The sequence below is a fragment of the Dunckerocampus dactyliophorus genome, chromosome 16, assembly GCF_027744805.1.
Source record: "Dunckerocampus dactyliophorus isolate RoL2022-P2 chromosome 16, RoL_Ddac_1.1, whole genome shotgun sequence".
Lineage (NCBI taxonomy): Eukaryota > Metazoa > Chordata > Actinopteri > Syngnathiformes > Syngnathidae > Dunckerocampus > Dunckerocampus dactyliophorus.
In genome coordinates, this window is record NC_072834.1 from 13,747,977 (window position 1) to 13,761,922 (window position 13,946).

Consider the following 13,946-nt stretch of genomic DNA (forward strand, 5'->3'; position numbering starts at 1 on the left):
TTTGTGCTGAAAAAAAAGAAAAAAGACTGGAGGTTGATGCATGTCAGAATTTATTTGAATATTGTCCCTAAGCATTATTTTTTTTTTATCAAAATACAATACCCATCTTTTCCAGTGTGGTAAAAAGTTCGAGTAACTACAGTTACTAACATAAAAGACAAACTTGTGCTGGGTCAGAACCATCCGGTGCCTTCAGGCCAGATGATTGATGAAATGAAACAGACTCGGAACCAAGCTTACTTCATGATAAAAAAAAAAAAAACATCTCTGTTCCTTCACTTAGAAATGTCTTCCTCACTCACATTAGACATTTTTATGTTAGAAAGTCAGTTAAAAGTCAAAATCAAGTCTAAGATGAGCTACGTTGTCGTACTGAAATATAAAATAAGGACAGCAGCTAAATATTTGTGCAAATATACGAATCAGCTGGTTTAGTCGGGTGAGAGTGCTGAGGGCTGGGCCGTCTGGGAGCAGCGGGTCGTCTTAACGCAGATACTTCTGAAAGACACCACCACCATGAGTCACCTCCTGCATGCACCAGCAAGTGGGCACCATGCAGCAGCATCCTCACCTGTATGACCACAGCCGCCACCACAGCAATGACGGCGAGCATCAGCATGCGGCCGATCCAGCCCAGGTTGAGGTTCTTGAGAATGAAGAAGCGCGCCCAGCCCAACTTCTTGGGTGTGTGAGGAGGGTAGCGCATGTCGTTCATGCCCTCCATGTTGAGCTTCTTGATCAGGCATCCTCGGAGGTGACTCAGCTGGTCAAAGGTGAACTTGCCGTGATAGCAGCCCATTCCGCTGTTACCTGCAGGACAGCACACACCTTCACCACGTGGACCTCAACACAGGAATGCACGTGCACGGTGGAAACTCAACAACGTTGGGAGCAGTCGAAGTTGCGTGAAGGACATCTTTGTGCAAACAGATAAAGTGTGAAGATTTCAAGGAGGCTTCGAAGAACTAGACTTAAAAGTATGAAGGATTCAAGATCTTTTTGAGACCTCTAGTCCAGGCATGTCTAAAGTGCAGCCCACAGCTTTTTTATTATTGGCCCGCGGCACATTCTAAAAATAGAATTTAAGAATTCTTTTTTTTAACTGAAAAAATGGAAAGAAACATCAGCAGTAATTTTACAACAATAAAGTCAATATATTAAGACAAAAAAGTTGTACTTATACAAGAATAACGTAATATAAGGAAAGATAACCCTTATTTTAGTAGCATTAATGTTGAACTATTAAAGAAAATACTTTTAAAAGTCATAATATGGAAAACAATGATTAAAGTTGCAACTCTTGAAAAATTAGGTTGCAGAAAGTTATGAAAATGAATTATGAGGAAAAAAATGACAAGGTGAAATTATTGGAAAATTTAAAAACAGCACAAATGACAAAAACAGCTGTAATTTTACAGTAACGTCAAAATATTAAGAGACAAAAAGAGTATTCTAATGAGAAAAAAAAATCACAATTTTACAAGATAAACTTGCAATATTATGAGGATAAATAATGTCATTTTAGTAGCATAGATTTAAAATATTAAAACATTTTTATTATAGGGTTATTTATTTTAAGTTGTGATATGAGACACAAACAAAACAAAAAAAGTTGTAATTTTTGGAAAATTAGGTTGAATAAAGGTTGTGAGTAAAGTCAAAATATGGAAATAAAGTCATATTATTACAGAAAGAAAATTTACGAAGATTATTTAAAAAGAAAGTTGTAATTCTTGGAAAATTAAAAAACAGCCAAATGGAGAAAAAAAGAGCGAAGACTGAAGTTTGCACAAATTATTCGCTTTGTCAACAATATCTCAAAAACTGAAAGGTAGTTGTTTTCTTGAAAGAGGTAACTTAGCATATCTACAAGTGTTGATACAAAATATCAATGTTTTTGGAGTATTTTTTCAGAAGTCGTTATGGCGGAATAGGTGCGTCCCACTACGTGCATTCTTAGCTATCTCTTTTTATGTTTTATATCTTTCGAATGCACAGAAAAGAGAAAGATGCGTGTTCATGTCTCACATAAGGATTGTGGATGGGCAAAATTCCAAAAAAAAGTGCAGTTTTCCCTTAAGGATTACAATCTCTTAGTCTGAAGGTCTAACAACAGGACAAGGTATGAAGGTTGAACTTTTATCTCAAGTTATATGTGTGCGTGTGCTCTCACCAACGCCCCCAAAAGGCAGTGAGCTGACAGAGAAGTGCACCAGACAGTCATTGGCCAGGAGACCCCCACTGGAAGTTTCGTCATTCATTTTCTGGATGGCCTTGATCCAGGAGAACAGACACGTTAGACCACATTGGTCAAACTCGTGCCATGGTGGGCCGAGGCACTGCAGGTTTTCTCTCCAACCAATCTCCAGCAGGTGATTTGGTTGATGAGCTCCATCCCTGAAAGAAAACCTGCAGTGTCCGGCCCTCCATGGCACGAGTTTGACACCCATGCGTTAGAGAAACAAAAGTCCATGTTTGTGTAACACTCACATTGGACCTGCTTGGACAGTAACAGGTCACGTGACTCAGTGTTACCTTTTGGTTGGGGGAGAAGATGTAGAGAGCAAGCGGTTTCTCTCTGTTGTTGATGAACTGGATGGCGTCCTCCAGCCCACTGACGGGCAGGATGGGGAGGACGGGTCCAAAGATCTCCTCCTGCATCACCTTGGATTCAGGCTTCACATCCCGCAGCACGGTCGGAGCTGGAACCCCACATGTACCGTTAGTAGCCGGCTAGACCGTGTGGGTTCACATGCTTGTGGATCAGAACCATCACCTATGTAGCAGTCGTCCTCGTCGTTGTCTCCGCCCACAGCGACCGTGCTATCCTGCATGAACGCCATGATCCTCCTGAAGTGATGCTGGTTGATGATGCGTCCATAATCCGAGCATGTCTTCGGGTTGTCCGTGTAGAACTCCTGCCAGAGGACGTAAAAGTTAAAGGCCTGGACGTCGGGTTTTGGAACTGACCGTAAAGATCATGCAGTACCTTGATGGCCCTCTTGAGCTCGTCGATGACGGTGTCCTGAATAGCGGGTTCACATAGGATGTAGTCTGGGGCGATGCACGTCTGACCACAGTTAGTGTATTTGCCCCAAGCCACGCGTCTACAAAGTACACACTACCTTAGTACTTAGTCAACATGTTGGAATATACTGCTGGCCACAGTTGGTGTTCTTGCCCCAGGTCACATGTCTACAAAGTACACACTACGAGTAGGTGTGTACTGTAATGTTCTAGAGTGTCTGTGTGCCAACCTGCAGGCAATGCTGATGTCACACGTCTTGTCGATGTAGCACGGGCTCTTGCCTCCCAGCTCCAGCGTGACGGGCGTCAGGTGCTTGGCAGCGGCCGCCATGATGAACTTTCCCACTGCGCTGTTGCCCGTGTAGAAGATATGGTCGAACCTCTGCCGCAGCAGCTCCTGGGTCTCTGGCACGCCGCCGGTCACCACCGGGTAGAGCTCCTGGGTGGGTGTCACACATCAGCACTGCACAAACAAGTACTAGTACAACAGCCACAAAAACTACTGGTAGAACTACTACTCAACTATAACTACTATATCCACTACTACAACTATGTTACTACTATTACAACCATTACTACTACAACAACTACTACAACCAGGGGTGCCATATAGGGGGGAAAGTTAGGACAATTCCATGGGTTGCCAGGGGACCCAAAAAATAGCTAATTTTTTTTAAATAAAAAGGGAGGTGGGAGGGGGCTAACCTGGGGGTCCAGAATGCCTGGCGGCATCCCTGACTACAACTACTTGAACTACTACTACAACCATTACAACTACTAATATAACTACTACAAATACAACTACTACTAATACTAAAACTCCTACTACAACTACTACACCAACATGAAGACATTCTTACTTTGTCGATGTTATAACTGCTACAACTACTAGTGCAACCACTGCAATAAACTATTACAAGTACAGCATCTACTACTACTAAAACTGGAACTAATACAAATACAACTATTGCCAACTACTACAACCACTACAACTATTTCAAATACTATTACTACTACTATGACTACTACGCAACTACTGCAAAGACTACTAACAATATAACTCTTACAGCAACAACGTGAAGATGTTCTTACTTTGTCAATGTAGAGCGGCAGCAGCTCCTCCATGACCTTGGCCGTGTGCGCGCTGACCTCCGAGGGCTTGATTACTGCAGCATTACCTGATGTACCACAAGGACAAGGATTGAGGTTCCCCAGGCAGCTAAAGTTGGCATGTTGCTTTCATATGTTGACATTGCATGTTGACATACAGTATTACAAGAGTCATGAATTCACTATTTTTTTAGCTCTGAGCCTCAGGCTGCCTTTCTGGCCTACATTACAAGTGTCTGAAGAGAAAGATTAGTGAAGAAGAATGTGATTGCAAAGTGTTGTGAAGAGTTAATTAGTCATGAAGAAGAGAACAAGTTAGGTTTTTCTTGCAACTTCATGACACAAAGTCCCCAGCGACAGGAAGCAAATTGCAGCGAGAACAGCTTCACTCTTCCTGGAAGGTTAGGGGTCTCAGAAATGAGTCCGGTTCATCTTAAAAGTGTTTGATGGATGGGACTTGTTCTACCACACCAAATTCATCCAGGCATGCCTTTGTGCACTGATCCACTGTCATGCTGGACGACAAGAGCAGTGTTCCAATGCTTTAGTGCAGTGTCTGTATTCCGGATGAAGTCCACACTATGTAAACATACCTGGAGGCCCCAACCACCTGCAGTGTCATGCTAACACACACGCTCATGCACACAGTGTTTGCATGACAAAATTTCGTTATGCATGCGCTCCCTCCTTGTGCTTGTCCTCAACACTAATGTTATTTTGTGCTGACTCGGCTGATTTCATGCCCTGTCACTCAAGTTCACTGGCTGACCTTTGCCCTGGTCACAAGAACGTTGACCAGAAACAGGAAGTGAGATGATCATAGGACAACAGGGTTACATTATAGCAGACACAATAGTAATATAATATTAACAGTGTTTGGATCCCCTGAGTACTGTGTGTGTGTGAGGACTTTGCCACTCAAAAGTCATCACAAAGTGCTTGCTGACCTTTCACCCTCCTCTCGCTCTTGCCCACACACACACACACGTTTGTAGGCAGTCCATTCGTACCGGCAGCGATGGCGCCAATGAGGGGCTGCAAGGTGACAGCCCAGGGGTAGTTCCAGGCCCCAATGATGAGGACCACGCCCAGAGGTTCTGGTTTAATGTAGACCATGTCCGACAGCGTCAGCAGGTTCTTCGCCACGGGCCGAGGCGCCGCCCACTCCTTCAGCTTCCTGATGGCCAGGCTGATCTCCTCCTCCAGCCCGAGGATCTCATAGAGCTGGACCACTACCTCGCTCTGCATATGACACCATCTTAATGAGACCTAACCAGAACCAGGTCTGTGCCAGCCTCTGCTTAATAGCCCTTTACCACAGCAGTAATAAGCCATGGAAGTCCAGTTATTGGAACCTTGGTACCGGGCGGTCCACTCACCTTGTTGAGGTCTTTCTTAATGCCCTCTGAGATGTCATTATGTCTCTCTGTGAACAAACGTTGCAGGTTCTTCAGCTGCCGGATGCGGTGCTCCAAACATTTGGACCGGCCTGTTTGGAAGGCCTTCCTGGCACGGGCAACCGCCTGCTGCTCCCGAGACATCCTTGGACACAATCAGAACCAGAACCACCAGGTGAGGGGAGAGAACACGTTTGCTTTAGAGAGGTTCTTCTAAATCCAAAGAACCGATCTTGCTCCTGAGAAGCAGCGCAATCAAGAACAAACTTTAACATGACAGTGGTTCTGAATTCTCAAGGCGGTTGTACTGGACTGTTAACCTGTTATGCGCAGTCGCGGAGTTTACGTGCAGCAAAACATCAACAATCGCGTCACAAACCGCGAGCACACGCACTCTAACGGTGCACAAAGGTGACGAAACGCGTGCTCGCTCTAAAACAGTTACGTGCACGAGCAGCGGATATTTTTTCGAGCCTTTTGTTTTGACGACGTCGCGATGCTTCCGGTCTCTGAGTCTACACCGAACACAAACTCGTGGCCGTCTTGGTCTTACCTCGGATACTTCCGGTTTTGTGAAGGAGACTTTAACGGGTCGTGTTGCCGGGATCAGCGAGCTGGTCGACTGGACTTTGTCTGACAACCGCAGGAGACGGGACAGTCTGCCCCGTTAGTCCCGCCTCCTAGTGGGCGTGGCCTCCAATGACGCGACTGCAGTTTATTTGGCTAAACTCAAATAACTGCTTGCTTCCTGATAAGATTACAATATTCCCTTGTCGAGTTTATGTGACATTAGAATTAATATTGTAGGACTGTAGTGACGTCCTCATCAAGTGTCATTATCTTAACTATGAACCACTATGTGACGTCATCACAACGTTCAAATATAAAACTTCTACGACATTAACTTAGAAAAACACCTTATTTCGTAAGTATTACGAGGCTCTTGAGGTCACATGATTAGGTATAAGGAACTGCACGTGACCGAACCTCCAACATATTTTTTTATAATAATGCTTATTTTTGATTGAGAGCCAATGTTCGAAAGTTATCAGTGTGAAGCGGAACATTGTAATAAATAAAGTCAGCATTACCTTTACTATTGGAGTGTGTACATAATGACCTAATGAAGTGGCTAGTGCGTGTAAGCTTTCTTTGAGAAGACGAGCTTTCAATTTTCAAAGGTCAAAGGCTCCTTTATTATTAGTACCCGAACGTAAACTTGTTTTGCAGCCAGCAAGATCAGGACATCCATTGACATACAGGAAAAACACAGACGTACCATAAAAAGATCTATCATAAAACAAGTACTAAAAAAAAGATTAAAAGATTTCCCCCCAATGCCAGAATATAAACTCTCAATCACACAATGGTGATGTTGGCGTAAGTCAAAATGCAATGCAATAAATAAATGAAAGTATACATTATCATACAAATAAATAAATCTGACTGTGGTTTGTTCAGTTCTGTTATGGCAACTGAGGCAATGCTGCATCTGTACGCTTTTTATTATGAATGTAGCATGGGCACAGCAATGCATTGTTTATAAAACGATCAAATGTTGTTGGTTTCTTTAGAGGGCTTTATCGTCGAAATAGGTTGTCCCATGACGTGCATTGTTAGCGCCGTCATGCTAACTGTTTTTGCTCTCTTTAGAATGCACAGAAAAGGGAAAGGCGCGTGTGCTCATGTTTCACGTAAGGATTGGGGATGATGGGCAAAATACAAAAAAGTGCAGTTTTCTTTGAAGTACACAACCACATATGTTCTCGTGATCTTTTAATGTACTTTTAATGAACGCAGTGCCTTTTCAACATCCTGCTGCGTAACCTTAAAATTGTCCCTGAGGACAATCATTTTATGGAAATATATTTTGCAAGAAATAAGAACGTGTTATTTGGCGTTTGTGACGAAATATTTGTTAAAGCACTTGAAGTGATAGATACTGCCATCTAGTGGTCACTTTACGTATTCAATCTTTAATGCAGTTTAATGGAGTCACTATCACGTAAGAGCACTATTTATATTGTAGCTGATCTTTTAAAATGAATAACGTTATGATCGTGTTTACATAGTAGATATTCCTTTCAGTTAACTGACGTCATTATCACGTAGAGCACTATTTTTGTTGGAGATGTATTTAGTATCTTTTAAGTTAATATCCGTTAAGCACTATTTACATTGAAGACGTTTTTATCAGCAGTTCGATTTAGTAGTTTATAATATTGTTCATGAACACAACATTTGACTTTCACGGAAACTGGCGCCGTGGCTTAGTTGGTTAAAGCGCCTGTCTAGTAAACAGGAGATCCTGGGTTCGAATCCCAGCGGTGCCTTTTATGAGGCACCGATTGGTGTACCGGACAAATATGCTAATCAAAAGCTATTTGTAAATAAGACTCTTCGGAAATATGGTTTCCAGTGGTCTGTCACTACGTGGCCGGTTGGACGACACTCCCTCACTTCATGTTTTCCAACATTAATAAATGACTGCTGTGTTGTGGTTGACTATGGACTAGTCAAAAAATATTTAAAAAACAAGTTATAAGTGGTATTGTGGCCACCAGGCCTCAGTGACGTTGCAAGACATTATTAGATACCTTCATACTCCATGTAGTCAGCCATGGCACGTCTGACACAACATAGTTCTTCTCCTATTCTGTGTAGAAGTGGTTAGGTTTTGGCTTCTTATTTTGTCCTTTTTTCCCACTCAGTTTGAAACACCTTTTTAAGGTTAGAATAAGTAACTTGGAGAGGCTAACTAGTTAGCTCGGTAGCTTGCTATGCTAGCTGCGGCTGTCATTTGTGTCCCTCCAATGATCCCGTAGCCTGCTCATGACAGTTGGGCGATGTTTTGTAAACAAAGAAGAATAGGCGTATAAATGTTGCTATAGGAGTGTTATTTCATGTCTACAGGGCTCTAATAATGGTAAGAATTGTATTGAAAAAGTCATTAGCAGGTTTTCTATGCTCTTACTATGAGAATATTCCATTTATTAATAATGAATCCTACTTTGTGGAAATTCGCCATCATCAAATTATCGCGGTTGGGTCTGGAACCAATTAACCGCGATAAACGGTTAATTGAACCTTTTTTTTTAAAAAGATAATCTTAAACATGTAATGACTTCCTAGGTGCAAAATCGTACCTGTCAACATGTGCATTTTACTGTATAACGTAATGTAACGTAAATTAACATATACATGTAACATACACACACTTAAAAAAGGGGGTAAATAGATTCATTGTGCCGATGCATTGACTTTATTCACGCTTTGAGAAAACGTTTGTCTAGTTAAACATGTCATTTGTGGATGACTTTATAGATCATCTACTTGAATAAACTTTACCATGTGATTGTGTCTTTTCCACACAAGACTTTTTTTCAGGCATTTGATTGGCTGAAATACGTCTCCATGAGGTGCACATGGTTGTGTGGTCACCCTCCCTCTCATCTCTTCTCGGCACGTGACGTCTCAGCAGCGTCTTCCTGCTGGCAGCCCATCCAGAACTTTGCGATGGATCGGGGATATGGCGGCAGGGCGGCGACCACGTGTCTCGTCCGCAGGTCCACTCTGTAGTACTGATCTGTACACGCCACACGGCAGAGATGCGGACAATGCTAACATTTATTTCCACGTGTCTTCTTACCTCTCTTGAACAGGTACACGTATTGGACTGGCGTGGTCCTGGGTGGTGGCGGGGGTGGCGGGGGTGGCGGGGGTGGCAGAGCAACCTCCTCAGATGTGTCGCCATAGTCAAACAAGTCGAGGAAGAAATCATCAAAAATAGCTTGGCGAGTTTTCCTCCCTCGGTACCTCCTGCTGGGTCTCCTCCTCTTGTACATGCCCCGCCTCCTAGCGAGAGAGGGCGGAGCTGGCGAGGGTTTGGGGCTCAGGAAGACACGCCCCACCATGGCAGCGTCTACAGGGGGGCTGATGCCAATCCAGTTCTTACTGATGAGTTGTGGACCTGAGTGGTGGATGCCTCCTGAGTGAGGAGGATTGAGATGAGGTGGAAGTGGCGGTAACGATGGAGGTCGAGGTGGAATTGGAAGTGGAGATGGAGATAAAGATCAAGATGAAGATTGGAAATGAAGATCGCAGATGGAGATGGAGATAAAAATAAGGATAAAGATGAAGATTGGAGATGAAGATTGGAGACGGAGATGAAGAATGGAGCTGGAGATGAAGATAGCCGGGCACAGACTTTCACGCTCCTGCACGAGCCTCACCTGTGATGCTGAAGAGCTTGGAGAAGAGCTCCTCACACGTCTGGTCACAGAAGAGGTCGGTGTAGCGCGAGAACAAGAGCGAGGGCGAAGACCTGCTCATTTGGACGCACTCCTCGTGGGATGGCTGATGGACAAACTCGTACACGTGGTAGCGGTCCCCTGAAGGACACACATGTCACAGAATCAATGTCTTTGTGTCCGATTGGGACACATTTGGAAAAGATGTCACCACCATGATACTGTACCTTTAAAAAAGTAGGCCCTCTCCTTGCCCCTGTGACTCGGAGCAGGCACAGCAAAGGCTGCGTCGATGTCATCAGGAATCCCATCAAAGCCGTTGGAAATGTCCAACGGGAAGCCCTCGTCCAGGATGTCTCCATCGAACCTCCAGTACTGTCTTCCCTGGCGAGTCCAACATTGATGAGGTCAGATTCTTCCTCTCAAAGCAGCAGGACGACGAAGATGAATGGGTACCTTAAAAATGTACGTCTTTCCCTGGCAGTTTATGCGCGTGAAGGCGGCGTCGACAGGCCCAGCCATCCCCCACACGTCCTGGATCCGTTTGGGATAACCAGGAAGCACGGCTTTGTCGTCCAGCTCGAAGAAATATTCACCTGGAAGGACGCCAGGGATGCAAACATGCAGGAAAGATTGCTAACATACTTGCATGCTAATTTGTTGTGACCAGTAACATGTAACGTTAAGTACAGCGTCTGCAGGCAGCGTACCTCTGAATGCGTACACAGATCCGTTCTTCAGCTGCAGGAAGGCATCAAAGGGCCGTGCACTGCAGGCCACCGCGTCTCTGTCAGTAGGTTGCTCAGTGGGGGTGTTTGTGGGCGTCGCCGTATGCGTTGGCTCCACCCAGGTGATGTCTGTGGTGTTGAAGGTCGGCACCACGGTTGGGACGGGCACATGGAGTGGCGTCTCTTCTGTGGCCAGGTTGTTGTCGACCTCAGCAAAGGTGTCACCACGTGCTGTGGGACACACCAGCATGCAAAGACTTGAGGACATACGTGAAGGACACAAATGAAGAACACAATTGAAGGACATATAAGGAAGGACTCGTGGGAAGGACGTAATTGAATGAAACATGAAAGACACACAAATGAAGGACACAATTGAAGGGCAAGCATGAAGAACACAACTGAAAGCCGCACATTTGAAGGAAACACAAATGAAGGACATATGAAACACACACGAAGAACATAATTTAAGGAGACACACATGAAGGCCACACAAACGATGGACATAAATGAAATAAACACACAGGACATATTTGAAGGAGACACACATGAAAGAAACACAATTGAAGGAAACATATGAATGACACACAAATGAAGGACACAATTGAAGGGCATACGCATGAAGGACACAATGACATACACACCCAAAGGACATACGGTAATTGAAGGAGACGCAAATGAAGGACACACAACTACAATTAAAGGACACAATGTAGGAGACACATGAAGGACACGAAAAGGAAGAACACAATTGAAGGACACAAATGAAATATACACACATAATTGAAGGAGACATGAAACACACAAATGAAAGACACATAAGTGAAAGATACAGCGGAGGCACACACATGTGAAGGACACCCACAAGTGAAGAACACAGTTGAAGGACATAAAAATACACATGAAGGACATAATTGAAGGAGACATGACACACAAATGAAGGACACAACTGAAGGACAGTGTTTGTTTGTTTGTTTTTTACCTTTTTTTGGACATGTGGTGTCAAAGTGTGGACAGCAGCTTCCGTAGTAAACACACATGGAATCACACTGACACTTCCTGCTTGGGTCAAAGGAACCACAGCGTCCAGCACACGTTTCTGCACAAACAGCAGCACAGCGTTTTGACTACAACCTTCCAGCGCTACCAGCACCGCTACACGCTAGAATGTCGGCGATAGACGAAAGCGGTCCTACCCTCTGCAGCCAAGATGGTGTCAATCATCACCGCCAGGCCCAGCAGGCCCAGCAGCAGCGGCGGCGGCAGCGTCTTCATGGCAACTTCAAACGTCCAAACTAAAAAGTGGACTGAGTGAAGACAAGCAGACGAGCGGTCAAAGCTGTCAGCTGGAGGTCGATGAAAACATTATTGACATTGTGAGGCGACACGCTCTGATTGGCCACTGGTGATGAGCATTGATCACTGCCACGCCGAAGGTCACAGCAGCACAAGTACGATGTTTGTTTGTGAGATGAGAATGTTCTCAAAAGGTCTCAGACGCATAATGATGGTGTTACAAATGTTAAAAAAGTAAATGTTAAACGTGTTGAAAACGTTCTTTATAATGTTGAAAAACCAGTCAAAGTTTTTAGAAGTGTTGAAAAAGCTGTTAGGGAATTTGTTGGAAGTGCTGAAAAAGTTGCAACACATTTTATTTATTAACAAGTGTTGAAAAAGCTGTTCGTAAAATGTGCCAAAAGTGTTGAAAATGTTTGAAAGTTGTTATGAACGTGACGATAGTTGAAATGTTGCACAACCAGAACACTATTGATCTTTTGAGAGCAAACATCATAACAGAATGACCTTCATCACTTTGACACTCCACTCTGCTACGCCCCCTAGATAAGATAAGATAAGATAAGATACTTTTATTTCTCTTTGTAAGAAATACAACAAAATTTAGTTTGGTGACTCTCTGTCCAAAGCAGGTGACGATAGAAATAGACGGTAACGATTAACGATTAAAAACATACACATACACGCATATACGAGTACATACGCGACACACACAAGCAGCTTTGAAACACTTGACTAAAAGAATGATCAGAAACATCTACGGCGGCTATGCTAACAGTGTCAAAGCGCTTTTTAGTGCCTCGGAGGTGGAAAAGCGCTACACAAGTGAAAGATCGTTTACCATTTGTTGTCCAAATATATGGGGGGTATACTGCAAAAGTGGTTCAACAAAACCGGGCTTTGTGCTCGAGACGCAGCTCAGCAAAACCTGGGTTCCCTCAAACAAAGCTAAATGGTACTGCAACCGTGGTTATGAACTAACTTTGTCAATTCCGGTTCTCGGCTTTGTGCTCAGTGCGCGTTCACATAGAAGGGGGCGTTTGATGTCATATTATTCTGCCATTAGAGTCAGGGAGGACAGAATAATGCTGAGCGTGTAAATGCGCAAGTTAACACTGATTATTACACTAACTAGACCCTACTAGTCTTTTCATTTATCAATGCTCAACATTGTACAACTTTGACATATTAACACTTATCCCTTTAAAAAATAAATCAATTGGAGTTTCATCTTTGAAATATGTGTACATTGTTTTCACGTTTTACTGCTCTGAATTATAAAATGCTGTACCTCGTTGTGACCACTAGGTGGGAGTGTCAATGTGTTTTGTGGCAACTTTTTCCCCTAGGACAATATTTTCCTTTTTGTTAGAATAAAAAAATGTTTTTTTGCAGTTGATTGATATCCCAAAGAGTGCTTATTCCTCCAGAAAATATAAGAAGACTAACGAGCTGAGTACTCACGCAAGGACTGCTGTGACATATACGTCTGCTAACACTGGCCGAGCTCATATTTCATATTGCATTTTATTCCTGATGCACGGCTCAAAAAGTGAGCAAAAGTAGCGCATTTCCTCGGCTGAAAATGTGTATCTCTTATGGAGAACTGAATCAGGGAATGCTAGTGGATCAGTGTGATCTCAAAGGAGCCGCTCTCGTCGTAGTGCTGCTCATATTATTCTTGCAATAAATGGTGACGCCATCTCCGAACCGGTCACACCGTGAAACAGCAGCGCTTTCAATGCTGATTTTGAGATGAAAGTCTTTATATAACCTGGTCGGTTACAGCTACAGCTATATGCGACTTTTTGTTTGGTGTCAGCAGCCAACTTGCCGTCTGCAAGAAGTACTCCTGATGACAAGTTCGTCTGTCAGCGCCACAATCACTCCCTGGTTTGTGGTCATCTCCATCCATCACACCCCTAACATCCGAAACACAATGCAGAGCCACAAAGGTGCACCGACAATACCATCAAGCAAAAGGGCTACATCTTTGGTGCCATGACCCTGATTGTGGCGTCTCAAGATGGTTGACAAGGGAGACCTCACTGCCCTCTTCCTTCATTTGATCATTTTGTGAAATATCCTTTGAGTGTGGCGATAACACATTTTATGTGTTATTTTATGTGTTGGATGAT

General features: G+C 43.7%; 3 protein-coding genes and 1 non-coding gene across 5 annotated transcripts in view; 2 read left to right on the forward strand and 2 right to left on the reverse strand.

Moving 5' to 3' along the window:
* Nucleotides 1-33: 33 nt before the first annotated feature.
* aldh3a2b (aldehyde dehydrogenase 3 family, member A2b) lies at nt 34-6,218 on the reverse strand. 2 transcript variants are annotated; one of them, XM_054756002.1, is made up of 11 exons: nt 6,088-6,218; nt 5,517-5,679; nt 5,148-5,379; nt 4,120-4,205; nt 3,258-3,466; nt 2,990-3,107; nt 2,777-2,918; nt 2,536-2,702; nt 2,174-2,273; nt 572-810; nt 34-498 (listed from the first exon to the last, which is right to left on the reverse strand). In XM_054756002.1, exons 2-11 carry the CDS (start codon nt 5,676-5,678, stop codon nt 484-486), a joined length of 1,470 nt encoding a protein of 489 aa, XP_054611977.1. In that variant the 5' UTR covers nt 5,679; nt 6,088-6,218; the 3' UTR covers nt 34-483. The 2 variants fall into 2 exon arrangements, with proteins under 2 accessions (XP_054611977.1, XP_054611978.1); XM_054756003.1 differs by lacking the exons at nt 5,148-5,379; nt 6,088-6,218 and having other exon boundaries at nt 5,517-5,663.
* The window catches only part of slc13a2 (solute carrier family 13 member 2), a 27,000-nt gene continuing 18,696 nt past the window's right edge, over nt 5,643-13,946 (forward strand). Inside the window, exon 1 of the mRNA XM_054756000.1 lies at nt 5,643-5,709. The gene's annotated coding sequence lies outside the window, so the exon portion shown is untranslated. The remainder of the gene's footprint in view (nt 5,710-13,946) is intronic.
* Nucleotides 7,794-7,867, forward strand: trnat-agu (transfer RNA threonine (anticodon AGU)). Its single transcript has one exon. It is a non-coding gene; the product is annotated as a tRNA-Thr (tRNA).
* Nucleotides 8,774-11,874, reverse strand: vtnb (vitronectin b). The gene is made up of 8 exons (XM_054756007.1): nt 11,709-11,874; nt 11,495-11,611; nt 10,495-10,743; nt 10,241-10,380; nt 10,012-10,168; nt 9,767-9,925; nt 9,184-9,522; nt 8,774-9,120 (listed from the first exon to the last, which is right to left on the reverse strand). The coding sequence occupies exons 1-8, from the start codon at nt 11,785-11,787 to the stop codon at nt 8,984-8,986; spliced, it is 1,377 nt and encodes a 458-aa protein (XP_054611982.1). The 5' UTR covers nt 11,788-11,874; the 3' UTR covers nt 8,774-8,983.